At 39.4% G+C, this 15,931-nt stretch overlaps 1 protein-coding gene across 7 annotated transcripts in view; it reads left to right on the forward strand.

The window, feature by feature from the left end:
• The window catches only part of kug (FAT atypical cadherin kugelei), a 273,159-nt gene that overhangs the window by 255,976 nt on the left and 1,252 nt on the right, over window positions 1–15,931 (forward strand). For 4 of the 7 annotated variants that reach the window (XM_088039913.1, XM_088039915.1, XM_088039916.1 and 1 more), the window contains 12 exons: window positions 3,003–3,857; window positions 3,906–4,067; window positions 4,113–4,430; window positions 4,477–5,019; window positions 6,908–7,926; window positions 10,002–10,283; window positions 10,345–11,742; window positions 11,790–12,265; window positions 13,798–14,738; window positions 14,821–14,949; window positions 15,062–15,358; window positions 15,853–15,873. In XM_088039913.1, the coding sequence (XP_087896039.1) occupies window positions 3,003–3,857; window positions 3,906–4,067; window positions 4,113–4,430; window positions 4,477–5,019; window positions 6,908–7,926; window positions 10,002–10,283; window positions 10,345–11,742; window positions 11,790–12,265; window positions 13,798–14,738; window positions 14,821–14,949; window positions 15,062–15,358; window positions 15,853–15,873 (6,441 nt within the window). Of the gene's footprint in view, window positions 1–3,002; window positions 3,858–3,905; window positions 4,068–4,112; window positions 4,431–4,476; window positions 5,020–6,907; window positions 7,927–10,001; window positions 10,284–10,344; window positions 11,743–11,789; window positions 12,266–13,797; window positions 14,739–14,820; window positions 14,950–15,061; window positions 15,359–15,617; window positions 15,657–15,852; window positions 15,874–15,931 lie in introns of all 7 variants that reach the window. The other 3 variants (XM_088039918.1, XM_088039914.1, XM_088039917.1) reach the window with 3 other exon arrangements.

The following is a 15,931-nucleotide window of genomic DNA, read 5'->3' on the forward strand; positions in this document are numbered from 1 at the left end:
TATTTCTACGACTAATTCAAAATTTTCTAATAAATTCTGTAAATCCTACAATTCTAACACAAATGTAATGAAATTTGGAACACGAACTAATTAATAGGCGTTTAGTCTGTGTAGAAAATTACAGGATTTTAGAACAACAAGGCGAATTTTAGAATTTTTTATTTCCAGGATCAATTCAGAATTTCACTTCTTTTACTATATTTTCTAAATTCAACAATTTTAATAGAAAAACAATGAAATTTACTGAACTTATTGACTAAGAGGCGAGTAGTGAGTTTACTGATTACAAAATTTTAGATCAAAAAGGAATAATTTTAGAATTTTTTTTCTAAAACGAAAGGAAATTTTTCTTTTAAATTCTACAAATCTAACAGTTTTAAATAAAAAACGTAATGAAGTTTGGGGTACTAATTACTTGAGAGACATACAGTCAGTATATAAAATTACAGAATTTTAGAACAAGAAGGAAATTATTATATATAAATTGAATTATACAGGGTCCGGCAACACTTGTGTCCACCCCCAAAATAGTCTTTAATTTTAAAGTTACAATTTTGAAAATTTGCATACGCTCATAGTTGACAAAGCTCTAGAAGCTGACGCAAAAATTTGTTTTTTATCACGGTTTGGTTGGCGTCGCGACGCCTAAGAAGTATAATTTTTAGCGACTTTTGAGTTTTTGCGGAAATATTCGCAAATTCAATTTTTTTTTCAACATAACAGTGATACAAATATCTAAGTTTTTATTTTAAATCTAATGCAAATTGTGTTTAAAATTTGCGAAAAAAACGCTGTTTTATCAAGTTAGTTTTTAAAATTATGACAGCACAGTGGCAAACTACGTTTACACCAAAATTTCACAAGTCACTTCATTCACTCTTATAAAGGTTAATTTTGATTAACACGGACAAGTTGCACTTTATGGACCCCAGAAATCGTTAAGTAACATCGACAAAGCGATAATTTCACCAAGTAAGACTTGTTACAATCTAAAGCGAGCCAAAGGATAGATGTCATTTGTGACACAAGATGTTGACAGATGGGTGTAAACGTAGTTCCCAACTTTGACGTAATGAAATTGAAAACTAACTTGATAAAACAGCATTTTTTTCTCAAATTTTGAAAACAATTTGCATTGAATCTAAAATAACAACTGAAATATTTTTAACACATTTATATTCAAAAAAAATTAAATTAGGGGTTGATATCACAAACCCTTACAATTAAATAAAAATTACATTTTTAAGGCGTCGCGACGCCAAAACTATTGGTGATAAAAAAGAAATTTTTGCGTCAGCTTCTAGAGCTTTGTCAACTGTGAGCGTATGCAAATTTTCAAAATTTTATCTTTAAAAGTCAAGACGATTTTGGGGGTGGACACAAGTGTTGCCGGACCCTGTATAATATACAAGGTGTTTATAAATGTTTCTAGCATCAAGAGTGGCTATGAAGTGTCAAATAAATTTGCCGCTCGTTACTAATATGGGTTTAGATTTTTCAACTGACATTTGTAGTTAACCTCAATAATTGAACAAAGTTAGTTTTGAAAACAAACTGTTCAAGTTGTGGTTTGAAGCCTGAAAATCTAAAATTTTGACACAAAACCGTAACTGAAAAGTCGTAGACGTAAAGTGACATTTGAAATAATTGTGAACATAGTTATATTCACTATGAAAACAAAGCGGCAAAATAGCGCATGACAGAAATTCCAAAGCCCCCCTTGATGCTAGAAACATTTATAAACACCTTGTATTATATACAGGGTGATTTTTAAAAACGGCAGGCGTTGTAGAATTTTTATTTATGAACCGATTTCAAAAATTTTAAAAACAAATTAAATGGTTTTTAATTTCCTATAAACTGATGATTTTAAAATTTTTCTAAATGTCTTAGTGTCTTTTGGGCGATACTCAACTTTCTTATTTTAAATTGGCACCCATTTTTTTTTTTTTTCATAATTTGGAAGATATTAATTTTCTTGATTTAGAAATGTGTAATATGTTCTACTTTTACAAAAAATATTAAAAAAATATATCAAAAATGAAAAAATTTAGGCAATAAAAGTTAATAAAATCTAAGTGCGTGGTGTCAAATAACACAATATCGTTATTGTATGTCAAAAAGCAGCAAATAACAGAAAGAACAAGTTTTCTTTCAACAAGATGGGGCTACACCTTACAATGCACAATGCATTTCTCGTAGGTGTCAATTGTGCAATGAAAAAAACGGGATGGCGTTTCAACAGTATTTTAATTAAATTAGGTAGTTGTTTTTTCTGATTTGCAATTATTATTGTCTTTTGTTATTAATAATTTAAAAAAAAAATGCCAATCCTTTCTGTTATTTGCTGCTTTTTGACATTACAATAACGGCATTCTTTTATTTGACACTATGCACCTAGAGTTTATTAACTTTTATTGCTTATTTTTTTTCAATTTTGATAATTTTTTTAAAAATATTTTTTGTAAAAGTAGAACATATTACTCATTTCTGAATCAAGAAAATTAATATCTTCCAAATTATGAGAAAAAAATATGGGTTCCAATTTAAAATACGAAAGTTGAGTATCGCCCAAAAGATACTAAGTAAGACATTTAGAAAAATTTTGAAATCATCAGTTTATGGTAAATTAAAAACCATTCAATTTGTTTTTTAAATTTTTGAAATCGGTTTATAAATAAAAATTCTACAACGCCTGCCGTTTTTAAAAAATCACCCTGTATTATAGAGAAATCGCAAGGAAATAAAATAAATTTTTAATGATGTATCACGGCCAAAAAGTGCTATTTTGGCCTCGCCTCGGCCATTAAAAAATACTCGGCCAAAAAAGAAACACTTTTTCGCCTTTGTACACAAATAACTATTTCAAAATGTGAGTAATTCACGATGATTTAAAATTTGACGTCTTTTGAAAGAGGAAATTATTGGAGGTCATATTTTGGCTCGCCTCCTCTTAATTCGCACGTCAAACTTGCGCAAATTGCTGATTCAAGTTTCTTTAGTTCTGGACATGAACGACAACCCTCCCAAGTTCGAGCAGACGTCGTACAATTGCGGTCTTTTGGTGAACGCCAACAGAGAGCAATTCGTCACGATCGTGAAAGCAAGTGACCCCGACGAAGTCGATCAGAACAATCTGCGTTACACCATCGTCTCCGGCAACGAACAACAAACATTCTCAATGAATCCGGAAACCGGAATAATCACCCTAACGAACTTGGCAAATTTCGGAAACGAACACACAATGATATTGAACGTTTCCGTTTCGGACGGTGTTTACACGAATTTCGCGAGACTGAAGGTGGAACTGTTACCGGCGAATCTCCATCCCCCCAAATTCGATAAGTTCATAGTCGATGTGCAAGTGCCCGAAAATCAGGCTCCGGAGTTTCCGGTGACGGTGGTGAAGGCAACAGATGATGACTTTGGGGAGTTTGGGGCGGTTTCTTATTCTATTCACTCGGATCTATTGAGTGAGAGTTTTAGAATTGATAAGGGCACCGGGAGAATTACCACCAAAGTCCGGCTAGACAGGGAGAAGCAGAAATTGTATGAAGTTCCGGTGATGGCCACTGATGGGGGAGGGAGGTCCGGCTTCCTTACAGTCCGGATAAAAGTCGCTGATGAAAATGATAACGCGCCGACTTTTTTGCTCAAAGAATATCAAACCAGCATTCATTTTAATCACAGTGTTAACGTTCCTTTTATGAGGGTTAAAGCGACAGATGCGGATGAAGGCGCCGCCGCACTGATTAACTATCAGATCTACGAAAGAAAATCTTCGGAAGTCGTGGACATTTTTCAGATTAATGCCGACACCGGAGCTTTGGCGCTTAAAAAAGACGCCAGTTCATGGAGTAAGACGGATAATTCCCAGATTTCTCGTTCTCATTTGGTGATTTTAGTTGGGGAAGTTTTCCAGTTTTTTGTCCGCGCCACCGACAAGGGCGTGCCGGAGAAGCACGCCGACGTTCCAGTCAATATCCTCATCATGGGACCAAAGGACTTTCCTCCGGTTTTCGAGCGGAAAGACGAGAAGTACTTCCTGTCGGAAAATTCTCCAGCCGGTAACTCACTCAATCAATTCGACTCTTTTTTATCGTTCCACGCAGGGACCGTCATCACCAAGCTGAAGATGGCGTCCAACGTGAGCGTCTCTTTCCAAATCATCTCCGAAGTGGACGACAAACCCCAGTTCGAAATCGACAAATTTGGTCAAATCACCTTGGCGAAACCGTTGGATTTCGAAACTCAGGACTCTCATCTGATTGGCATTCTGGCCCTCTCGGACTCGAGTCCGCCAATGACCGCCCTCGCCGAAGTCGCTCTGAAGGTGTTGGATGAAAACGACCACGCGCCTGAGTTCGAAAGCAGTCCGTATATTGTCTACCTGGCGGAAAACACCGAAGAAGGCACAAGCATCCTCAAAGGTAATATTTCTTCACTGTCTTCAATTGCTCTAAAGTTTGGTTTTAGTGGTCGCCCACGACGAAGACCAAGGCGCCAACAGCGAGGTCCGTTACAGCTTCACCCACGACGTCGGTGCCATCATGGACGTCTTCGCCATAGACTCGCACACCGGTTGGATCACCTCTCTGGTGCGTCTGGACAAGGAGAAGACTCTCGAGTACAAATTCTACGTGACCGCCACTGATAACGGGACGCCTAAACAGTCCGCGCGGACCACCGTCATCGTGCGCTTGAAAGACTACAACGACAGTCCCACCACCTTCAAGAAGAGGTTTTACCAGAGCGAAGTCAACGAAGATGCTCTTCCTGGTACGGTGGTGTTGACTCTGGACACTGCAGATGCCGATGGGGATTTGACCACTCCGGTGGAGTTTTATATTGTTTCCGGGGACGCGAGTTCACAGTTCCAAATCCGGCAAACTGGGGAGATTTACGTGGCGAAGGCGCTGGACCGGGAGGACGTGCCGGTTTACAATCTTCACGTTTTGGTTACTGATGGGATGTTTACGGATGTTACCAACGTCTCGGTGGCCATTCTGGACGCTAACGGTAAGTGATGAGCTCTTCTTTTGTTAACGTGGTCTTAATAACAGATACACATTGCGTTTCGTCAAATTAACGAATAATTAAAATAAAAACGTTACATTAAAAAAAAATCAAATTTTTGTTTTCAACCCAAAAAATGTTTGAATTTTTCCAAAAAATGCTTTTTTTATTTTCAAATAGCTATAACTTTTTGATCAAATAACTTATGGGGACTTTTTTTTTAAATATTTGTTTTAAAATGTACTTTTCAGTTAAAAATTAAAAAAAAGATGATAAATTCAATGAAATTTTCTTTTTTTTTGAGAAAACCCGTTGTTTTCTTGAAGTCCGCCATTTTTTATTTTATTTTATCCAAAAAAACTTCAATTAATTTTGCGATTATTCTGGCATATCCGAGAGTGGGCCGATTTTTTTAATGAATTTTAATGAAATTTTAATTTTTTTTTAAAGCTTTGGTTATACTACATATAACCATAAATAACATTTATTTTATAAATGCAGTTAAACGATTTTACAGGGTTATAGACTTAATTTATAGTTTCATTTTACAAGTTAAATGACTCGAATATGCAGGCAGGGTGCCGACAGCAATACAGATGGTAAATTTCAAAACAAAAATTGATTAAGTTGAATAGTAATCGAGAAAGGATAAAAAATTAACAACCAATCCCGAAAGCTTATTCTAGAGGTCAACGAGAGTCTGACCAATGGACGATAGTATGCTTCCGGATTGGCTATCGTTTTTTTTTGTCTTAACGCGATTATTTTTTTTGAGCTAGAAAATTTTTGTTTCGAAATTTTGGTTCAGAATTGTTGCCTTTATAAGTCTTTTTTTCTCTGCGTCTGAGTTCTGGGACACCTGTATATATTTACAACAAATAAATAATTAAAAATTTCATTTGTTTGACCAATGTGTTGTGCTGATTTTTTTGAAATTTATAAAATGCAACTAGATCTGTGTGATTTAATTTCTAATGGTACTCTTTCAGATTATTATTATTAGATCTTTTATTGAATTGCGTGTGTAATAGGCTACCGGACACCAGAAAAATCGATGCATTTTATTATGTTTATGAGTTACGGATACACATGAATCAATTACCAAACACCTTTTTTGTTCTCCAAAGGTCGGAATTATTAGCTAAATATTCGTTTAAAATCCAGCTTCGCGCTGTTAGTTTAAATAAGTCTTCAGTGACTACGTCATAACTCCTTTCTATGCATATGAATTGAGAAAACGCATACGTCAACGGAATGTTACATTGGTGAGAGTGAGATAGAGTAATCGTTATGATTTCTAACTGGTTTCCGGTTTATAGCACACTTGTGTCAACCAATCAGAAGTTTTGTTTCCCTAAGTCATCTGTTCAGAACGCCATCAGTCCATTTTCGCTTTTGAAGCTTTTGTGTTTGAAACTATCCGTTTTTTAAACTTTTTTTTTTGGGATAAATAAATTGCGTAAAAAAATGGACACTGATTTTTAATGTTTTCAGACTAGACAGATTTATTTTTTCAAATAAACAGTCCGGTAGCCTATTGGTTGCTCATAATGAACACATTACATTATTTATTAATAGCCCACTTTAATGCATGATTTCAGCAGATAAATCAGACATTAATAGTACCTAAAAACAAACGATCGCCGGAAAATAATAAGCATTTTTGACGAAATTTGGTGTTTAGGAATAAATTGTATTTATTTCCAAAAAAAGATTGTTGGGATTGGTTGATTTGAAAAAATTTAAGTCTGATTGGTCAAATCTATAATGAGTTGAATTCTCGATACAAAAACTGCCCAAATCCAAAGGCATTTAAATTACATTTTGACCAAATGGCGATACCGCCACCTTTCGGTAGAGAGATCAAAGTCACCGATGTTCATCTTTGCAGATAATCCTCCGTACTGTCTCAAATATCGCTACCGGCAAGTTCTGTCGGAGGGAATAACTCCCGGATCGTTCGTTCTTTCGGTTTTGGCCACGGATATTGATGGTCCGGAGCACTCTAAACTCCGGTACATCCTTTCCGGTGACGGCATGGACAGTTTTCTGTTGGATAAAGACAGTGGACACCTTAAAACCGTCACTTATCTGGACCGGGAGAAACAATCCCGTTACACGTTAACAGCTCACGTCCACGACAAAGAAAGAACCGATTGGAAGTGTTCATCCCAGATCGAGCTCCTCATCAGCGACTTGAACGACAACGCTCCTCTCTTTTCCCTGCCTTACTACTCCGTATCGTTGCCTGAAGACGTGGAAGTGGGGACTCTGGTGACGAAGATCCACGCCACGGATGCTGATATCGGTATTAACCGGAAGATCAAGTACGCTTTCATCGACTCTTTCAACAACCACTTCAAGATGGCGGCCGACAGCGGGATCGTAACGCTGGCGAAGCCCCTCGACCGGGAAATAAGAGCCGTTTATAATCTCACAATCCAAGCGGTTGATCAGGGAACCCCGCAACTTTCCAGCGTGAGCACGTTGATCGTGAACGTCCAAGACATCAACGATAATCCTCCAGAATTCGCCAACAAATACTACTTCGCTGTGGTCCCGGAAATCGACGCCGTGGGCACGGAAGTCGTCCAGGTCTTAGCGACGAGCAAAGACACCGGCGTCAACGCGGATGTGTACTATTCGATCATAGGCGGAAACGAGCACAAGAAGTTCGCGATCAACAACAAGACCGGCGTCATAGCAATCGCCGAGATGTTGGACTACGAGCGCGCCAAAGACTACTTCCTCACCATCCAAGCGATGGACGGCGGCACTCCGCCTTTGAGCAACGTGGCGACTGTCAACATCACCGTGACGGATTGCAACGACAACGCGCCGGTTTTCAATCAATTGGCGTACAGCTCGAGGATCAGAGAAGATGCACAAATAGGCGACAAGATTCTGCAGGTGAGTAATCGTTTTTGTTACACGAAGGAGCAGAAATTGAGTTTTGTTAGCGGCAAATGTGCATGTCCTCCGAGGGTAACAACTATTTTTAGATAACTTTCTGCTGAAACGTGCATGCCGCCGGAGGATACGAAAAAGTAAAAGAGTGTTTTGAAAGACAACTTTATTTTCTCGGAGATCGTAAAACAGGTCGGGCTGTGATGGTTTAAAGTCAACTTTCTGCAGTAAAATCATAACATGAACGAAATTTAATGAGAAACTAACTGACCTACATTTTCATTTCGTTTTGTTTTCGCCATTTTCGAATGAATAAAGGAAGACGCGGCGGGACGTTTATTCAATTATTTACGGGGCTGTACTTTCCAATTCCGTTTTCAGGCGCTTCGTTTTGAGCCGCAAGCCGCCAAAATGGAACGGAATTTTTTCACTTCTCTTTATAAATTTCGAAAAAAAAAATGTGTAGTTGTCTGACCTGGCGCATCCACCATTTTACAAATACACTACACTGGTTTACAAATATCGTACGATCTACTTGGTCTTGGGAAAAAATCACATGTCGTAACTAACACCATCGCGGCGGTTTTGAAGTACGAAAACTAAATAATTTGACAGATTTGACAGTTTTCGACCAAGAAGCCAGCATACGTTCAGAATGATATGGCCATTTTATCACACGATGTTTATTGTTGCTCAAGGGTTCAAATTCTCGCCATTTTTTTTGTAACGAAACTTCGTTGGTGCAAAAAGAACTAAGCTTCTCATCTTAAATGATTTGAAAATTTCAAGGGTTCGAATTTTCTTAGTTTCTCATCTTCTCAAATATCCAAAATTTCTAGTTTTCAAAGTTCGGAGAGCTTTTTTACAATTTCACAATCTTTATTGGTGCAAAAAGAGTAATTTTGATTCTCAGATTCTAACCTTCCCATCTTAAAAGCCCAAAATTGCAAGTGTTCGGATTTGCGTCATTTTTTCACTATTTCACAAAGCTTCATAAGTTCAAACAGAGTAATTTTTATTCGCGAATTCTAAATTTCCCATCTTTCTAAATGCGCAGTTTCAAAATTTCGTGTGTTCGAAGTTTCATCAGCTTTTTACTATTTCACAAATCAACATTAGTGCAAAAAGAGGCAATTTTTAATTCAAGATTCAAAACTTGAGAGTTTGAGTTTTTATCGGCTATTTCGCGAAACTTCATGGCACCAAAAAGAGTAGTTTTTACTCTCTGGGGTTCAGTTTCCTGTGATCCTTTCAATTTTCATTCACAGTTGGCTTTGAGAAGAAATTGAAGTCGTAACTAACACCATCGCCGCTGTTTTGACGTATGAAAACTCAATTCTTGGGAGATTTGACAATTTTTGAAACTTGAAATTCATGGCCTGCCTAAAATAGCAATTTCATCACACCATATTTATTGTTTTCCCAAATCCTCAAAATAATAACATTTCAAGAGTTCAAATTTTCGCCATTTTTTTTGTATTACACAAAACTTCATTGGTGCAAAAAGAGCAATTTTGATTTTCAGATTCTAAGACTCTCTTCTTAAATACTCAAAATTTCAAGTGTCCGATTTTAATTATTTCTCATCGTTCTTAATGCGCAGTTTCAAAATTTCAAGAGTTCGAAGCTTGTACTCATTGTATTCAATTTTTTGGGCAACTGTTTCCGATTTCTGCACGACGGCAAAATCAAAAACAAAACAGAGCTCATTATAAATCTGTTTCCCCCACGTAAAATCCCCCAATTCCATTTTAGAAATAATTTTCTAAACTTGTTCCCGTCTTATTTAGTTTGCCATTGCGTGGAAGCTAATTAAATCAGTTTAATGAATTTCCAACTAATTGTATAAAATATTCACAAAGAGCCCAAACTTTAATCTGCTAAGGGCCGATGAGAGACTAAATTGCGAATTTGTTTTCTCCATACAATGAGCTCACTGAAAGAAGTTTTATCAATTGCAGAATGGGATTTTTCCCTAAAAGCCAAGATTTTTGCTTTTGCACGTCCTTATCAGCGAACCACGCCCGGTTATGATTGATTACTGAATGTGGGCGGTGTTTATGACATATTTGTTGCAGGTGATGGCCACAGACTTGGACAGCGACAAGAACGGACAAGTTACTTATTCCATCATTCGCGGGGACAATCACGAACAGTTTGAAATCGATCCAGACACTGGATACATCTCTGTGGCGGAGGAACTGGATCGGGAAACTACGTCCAGTTATGTGCTGGAGATTCTGGCTAAAGATAACGGCGTTCCTGTGCTTTCCAGACAAACTTTGGTTAATATAGAGATCTCGGATGCCAACGACAATAAACCGCTGTTCTCGCAAGCCAACTACACCACAGTTATCCAAGTAAGTTAAATTAGTTAATAATGTCTTTGAAGTTTTGATCTTAACACTCTTTTATGTACAGGAGGATAAACCGATTGGTCATCCAGTTATTAAGTTTGGTGTGACGGACGCAGACACTTTCCCGAACACGGTTCCGTACACTTTCGATTTCAGGAGTGGGAATGAAGGGAACAGTTTCCGCCTCGATGAAGATGGGGTCCTCCGAACAGCCACTAAATTTAACCATAAGATCAAAGACAACTACCTCCTCCAGATCCGCGTGTTTGACAACGGAACCCCACCTCTATACTCCGACGCCTGGGTGGTGGTCAAAGTAATTGAGGAGTCCCAGTACCCACCTATTATTACCCCTCTTGAGATCAATATAAATTCGTACTTGGACGAGTACCCGGGGGGCGTCATCGGCAAAGTCTACGCCAACGACCAAGACCAGTACGACACGCTTACATTCTCACTCTCCCCAACTCTGGAGATGTCGTACCCGTACCACACCCACGAGTTGTTCCAGATCAACCGAACCGAAGGTACTTTAACGGCGCTCCCGCGCCTCGACGCCGGTGACTACCGCCTCAACGTCTCCGTCACCGATGGCAAGTTCCATGCTCATTCCATCGTCAAAATCAACATCGAGGTGGTCAGCGAAGACATGTTAGACAACTCAGTTGCGATCAGATTCCGCGCGGTCAGTCCAGAAGTCTTCGTTTTGAGCCACCGGAAAGGCTTCGTGAGAGCTGTTCGGAACGCAATGAACTGTCGGTTGAAAGACGTGGTCATCATCAGTGTACAACCATCGAGCGACGTCCGCTCGAAACGCTACATCGTCAATAAAGACCTGGACGTGCTCTTCACAGTACGGCGGCCGGATGAAGGGTTCTACACCTCTGAATCCATCCGAAAAGCGCTCAACGACAACCTCGAGGAACTCGAAGAAAGCACCAAACTCGTCGTCGAGGAGATCATCCGGTTCAAATGCAGCAACAGTTATTGCGTCTTCGGGAGCTGCCAGGACCGCTACGTTTTAGAAGCTGCGAATATTGACCCGGTGGCCACCGACGTCACGAGTTTTGTCTCGCCGCGACACCGCCAGAATTTGGAGTGTGAGTGTAAGGAAGGTTACGGGGGGGAAAAGTGCGACACCATCGTCAACGAGTGCGCGAGGGAGCCGTGTCCACCGTACAAGAACTGCATTCCTGACGCCTCCACAGCCGGGTATTCCTGTCAGTGTCCTGAAGGCTTCGCCGGCGCTATGTGCGATGTTGACATCTCCAAGTGCCACGACCAGAACTGTTACATCGCCAGGAACCCCATTTCGTTCAGCGGGAAGAGCTACTCTCAGTACCGCATCATCAACAAGAAGTCCATCGAGGACCAACTCAGTCTTAGTTTGAGGATTCGCACCGTGCAGCCAACGGGGAATTTGATGTACGCCGCTGGGAAAGTCGACTACAACATCCTCGAGGTACTAACACTGTTAAGTTGATGGAGTTCTTACAATTTTTTTTCTAGATCGTCAACGGCGCCGTGCAGTACCGCTTCGAACTCGGCAGCGGCGAGGGCATCGTCCGCGAGTCTTCAGTCTACGTCTCGGACGGAAGATGGCACGAAATCAAGTTGGAGCGCGACAGAAACAGTGCGAAGATCACCATCGATGGTACTCACACCGCCCAAGGCTCAGCCCCCGGAATCAGCGACATTCTAAACCTCCAAAGCGACGAGATGTACCTGGGGGCGGAAGTCCACCAACATCCTTCGATTCTCGGGTTTGAAGACATCCAAAGAGGCTTCTCCGGGTGCATGGACGACATTCGCATCGCCAGGATGTCGGTACCACTCCACAAATCTGGAGACAGTTCCGTGGCGGTACTCAAACGCTTTGCCAACGTGGAGTTCAGCTGTGATACTAACAACGTTCTGGTGCCCCCGGGGCCGTGCGGGTCGCAACCTTGCATGAATGGGGGCACCTGCCACGAAACCAACACAGGGTGAGTTCTCCGGGGAGTACGACCAGTTTGCCCCCCTCAATTGGTCCCCGACAATTCGTCCCAAAGGCAATTTGCCCAATGTTTAATTCGTCCCGGTGCGATTTTTGATAATAATAATTGAAGAAGTAAGAATTTTAGACTTTTTCATATACAGTATGTCCCCTGATTGAGTTCACAAGAGGGAAAAAAAGTTTATTTTCCATTTTACAAAAAAATGACAAAGGAGTAACATTTTTTGCTTATTTCAAAACAGATAAATCTGCAATTAATATTTCAAAATTATTAGTTTGTACTCATAAAATTATTTTTTTCATTATTTTTATTTATTAAATTTTGTAATCGTATTTAAATAATAGCAGGCTGTAAATTCACAATATAAAAAATTAAATTTACCCAGAAATGTGTAAGCATTAAAAAATTGGAAAAGAAATGCAATTGCATTCTTAACAATAATTGAGAAAATTCGAAACAGTCTTAAAGAATTACGAGATAGAATTTAACTATGTGCTAAAACAGGTAATGGCTCAATCAAATAGTGGAAATTAGTTTGAGTTAAGGAACAAATTTCATTTTTGCAAAATAAAAATAAAAAAGTTCTTCGCTATTTTTGTTTTTGCCGATTTTAAGAACACAGCTTGATAATATTAAAGTTTAAATTAAAGATTTATTTATTTTAAATTAAGCAAAAAATATTATTCCTTTGTCATTTTTTTGTAAAATGAAAAATAACGTTTTTTTTCCTCTTGTGAACTCAATCCGGGGACATACTGTATATCTGCAAAGAAAATTTATTGGATCAATTCTTGGTGTTGACAAATTATTAAAATTACAATTTATTCCCAAAAACCAAATTTTTACAAAAAATGCTGACGCGCGTTTCGATAGCAATGCTATCATCATCAAAATTTTAGTTCTCGCTAAATGCTCTGATGATGATAGCATTGCTATCGAAACGCGCGTCAGCATTTTTTGTAAAAATTTGGTATTTGGGAAAAAATTGTAATTTTAATAACTGTATATAGGACTAACTCAAAACCAAAATTTGTCTATTAAATTTCGTAACTCCTTACAGTTTAAAAAATTAAAATTGTCAAATTTGCAGGATCTACTATTTTGAAAATGCTTATTACGTGTATTAAATTATAGAATTTTAGAACAATAAATAAAAATTTTTAATCTTTCCATATACAAAACTAACTCAAAATCAAAATTTGTCTATAAAATTTCGTAACTCCTACAAATTTAAAGTTCGAACAACCAAATTTGGTACATTTACTACTTTCAGGATGCTTATTTAGTGTATTAAATTATAGAATTTTAGAACAAGAAGTAAGAATTTTAAAATTTTTCGTAAGTAAAATCAAAATTTGTCTATTCAATTTCGTAACTCCTACAGTTTTAAAGTTCAAACAACCAAATTTGAACGAATTGACCAGGAGACGAATTGACCGGGGACAATAAAGTCGGGGACGAATTGTCCGCAAATCCCGATACTGAAACCAAAACAGTCTCTAACGAATGGTGACTTCCAGGTACGAGTGCAGTTGCCACACGCGATTCACCGGGACTCTGTGTGAGCTGGACATGGACCCCTGCGCCTCCGCCCCCTGTCTTTACGGCGGCAAATGCCTTTCCAGCGCCCCCGGCGATTACACCTGCGAGTGCATGTTCCGGCTCACCGGCAAACGTTGCGAATACGGTCATTATTGCGCCCCCAACCCTTGCAAACACGGCGGGGTGTGCGAAGAAGGTGACGATCGCCCCCTTTGCAAATGCCGGTCGTTCTTCGGCGAGTTCTGCGAGTACGACATCAACGAGTGCGAGTCTTCGCCTTGTCAGAACGGCGGTACTTGCTTCAATGAAGTGGGTGCTTTTCACTGCGTGTGCCCCCAAAACACCTCAGGGCCGTACTGCAGTAACTTGCTCTACAACAGTTCGATTACTTCTTCTATTTATAACATCACGTGGGAGGAGCTGGCGGCTATCGGAATTGGGGTCTTTTTGATTCTGCTTTTGGTGCTGCTCTTCGTACTGTGCAGGAGGTGTTACACGAAGCGACAGAGACGAAGGAGGAACATCAATAATGAGAACATCAAAGATAACATAGTGTTGAATTCCACCAGACCTCATGAGATGAGTGAGTTTAAGAGAGGCTCGAAGTTGAGTAACCTGGAGGTGAATCAAAGAGAAATTCCTGTGTGTCCGCCGAGACCGGTGTCTTACACCGCGTCTGGACAAAACGACTCTTTGTACAATTGCAATAACACGATGATGCTCAACAATCTGGATACTTTAAGGAGTTACGGGTCTGCAGGAGATGAGCTGGAGAACGTTCCTCCAGACTACGTGAGGAATTTGAATCGGAACACCGGACAGAACTGCGTCGGGAATCATTGCGAGCCGGAGAAGACAACCTGGGCGGAACAGATGCATTTGGCGTCTTCTTTGAGCGAGAAGCCGAAAATGAGAAATGGTAAGAAAGTTGTTGGTGTGGCCTTCCTTCTTCTTCCGTTTTAGTTTTTGTGATTTATTTTGTCGTTTTTCAATTTCTGCAGAATACAAAATATCAAGCCCCGTTAATTGTGATGTTCCAAACAGACTGTATGGAGGGCGAAGTAATACTATGAACTATGTCAAGTTAAACGGCTCAATGTGTCCCGAAGACGACCAACGCTCCGTCGGAAGTAAGTCGCGTCCAAATTTCGCTACTAATCTGTACAAATCATGCTTGTTTCATCCGCTTCCTCTTCTCTGTTAGTTCCGAATTTGACGATTTCTAATGCGTTGCTTCTTTAGGTTATCATTGGGACTGCTCAGATTGGGCGCGCCATAGCCAAACACTGCCTAACATAACGGAGGTACCAGGCAGTGAAATACCTGATTCCTCCAGCTTTCATAGTAATGAGAGTAACGAATCTCGTTGTCACCATCTTCCTCCGGTGCTGGGCCCACTTGACCCACATCGAGACATTGAGACGCTCAACGAAGATGCAGAGTCGGAATTCATGGCTGACTGTGAATACGACCCGCATCGGGCGAGCCCCAGTCTCAATGCGCTCGATAGTGGAAATGAAGAATTTCGATTTACCACAGGTACTTAGAAATATCGTACGATAGACTTTCGCTCAGCGCTTGCCATTTTCAAATGAACTGGCCCGATACGCCACTTTGCACAGACAGACGCGACGTCAAGTGGATTTCTAAAATTGGACCCAGAGTTTTGTAATTTGGTTCAATTAATAAGCAATTGAGCACATTTTTCAAAATATGATTTTTTTTGCCTCAGTCCATTTCTAACTGGCAAGCACTCGCCCCCAATTTCGAAAAACTAAACAAAGCGGTACGTTTATAGGGTGGAAAGAAACGCATTTATAGATACGAACAAGTCACAGTAAGTTTGATGGTTTGAGCGTGACGACTAAACGATTTTTGAACCTGTCTTGAGCTTTGATTGATTTTACTAACACCCTTACCAGCGTGTAAAAATGTAAAATTTGAGCATTTTATCTTGAATTTTCGATTTAATTACACTAAACTTGATTTTGATCATCCTTGACTAATCCAATTTTTCAATTTCTGTAACGCAGTGCCTTTAATTGTTAAACCAAGTGAGTATGAAACTCTCTCTTTGCATGTCTTCCAGCTACGCTTCAGCATGTTTGTTAT

This window comes from Gnatocerus cornutus, chromosome 6, assembly GCF_029298725.1.
Source record: "Gnatocerus cornutus isolate USDA-ARS CGAHR chromosome 6, icGnaCorn1.1, whole genome shotgun sequence".
NCBI classification, from domain to species: Eukaryota; Metazoa; Arthropoda; class Insecta; order Coleoptera; family Tenebrionidae; genus Gnatocerus; species Gnatocerus cornutus.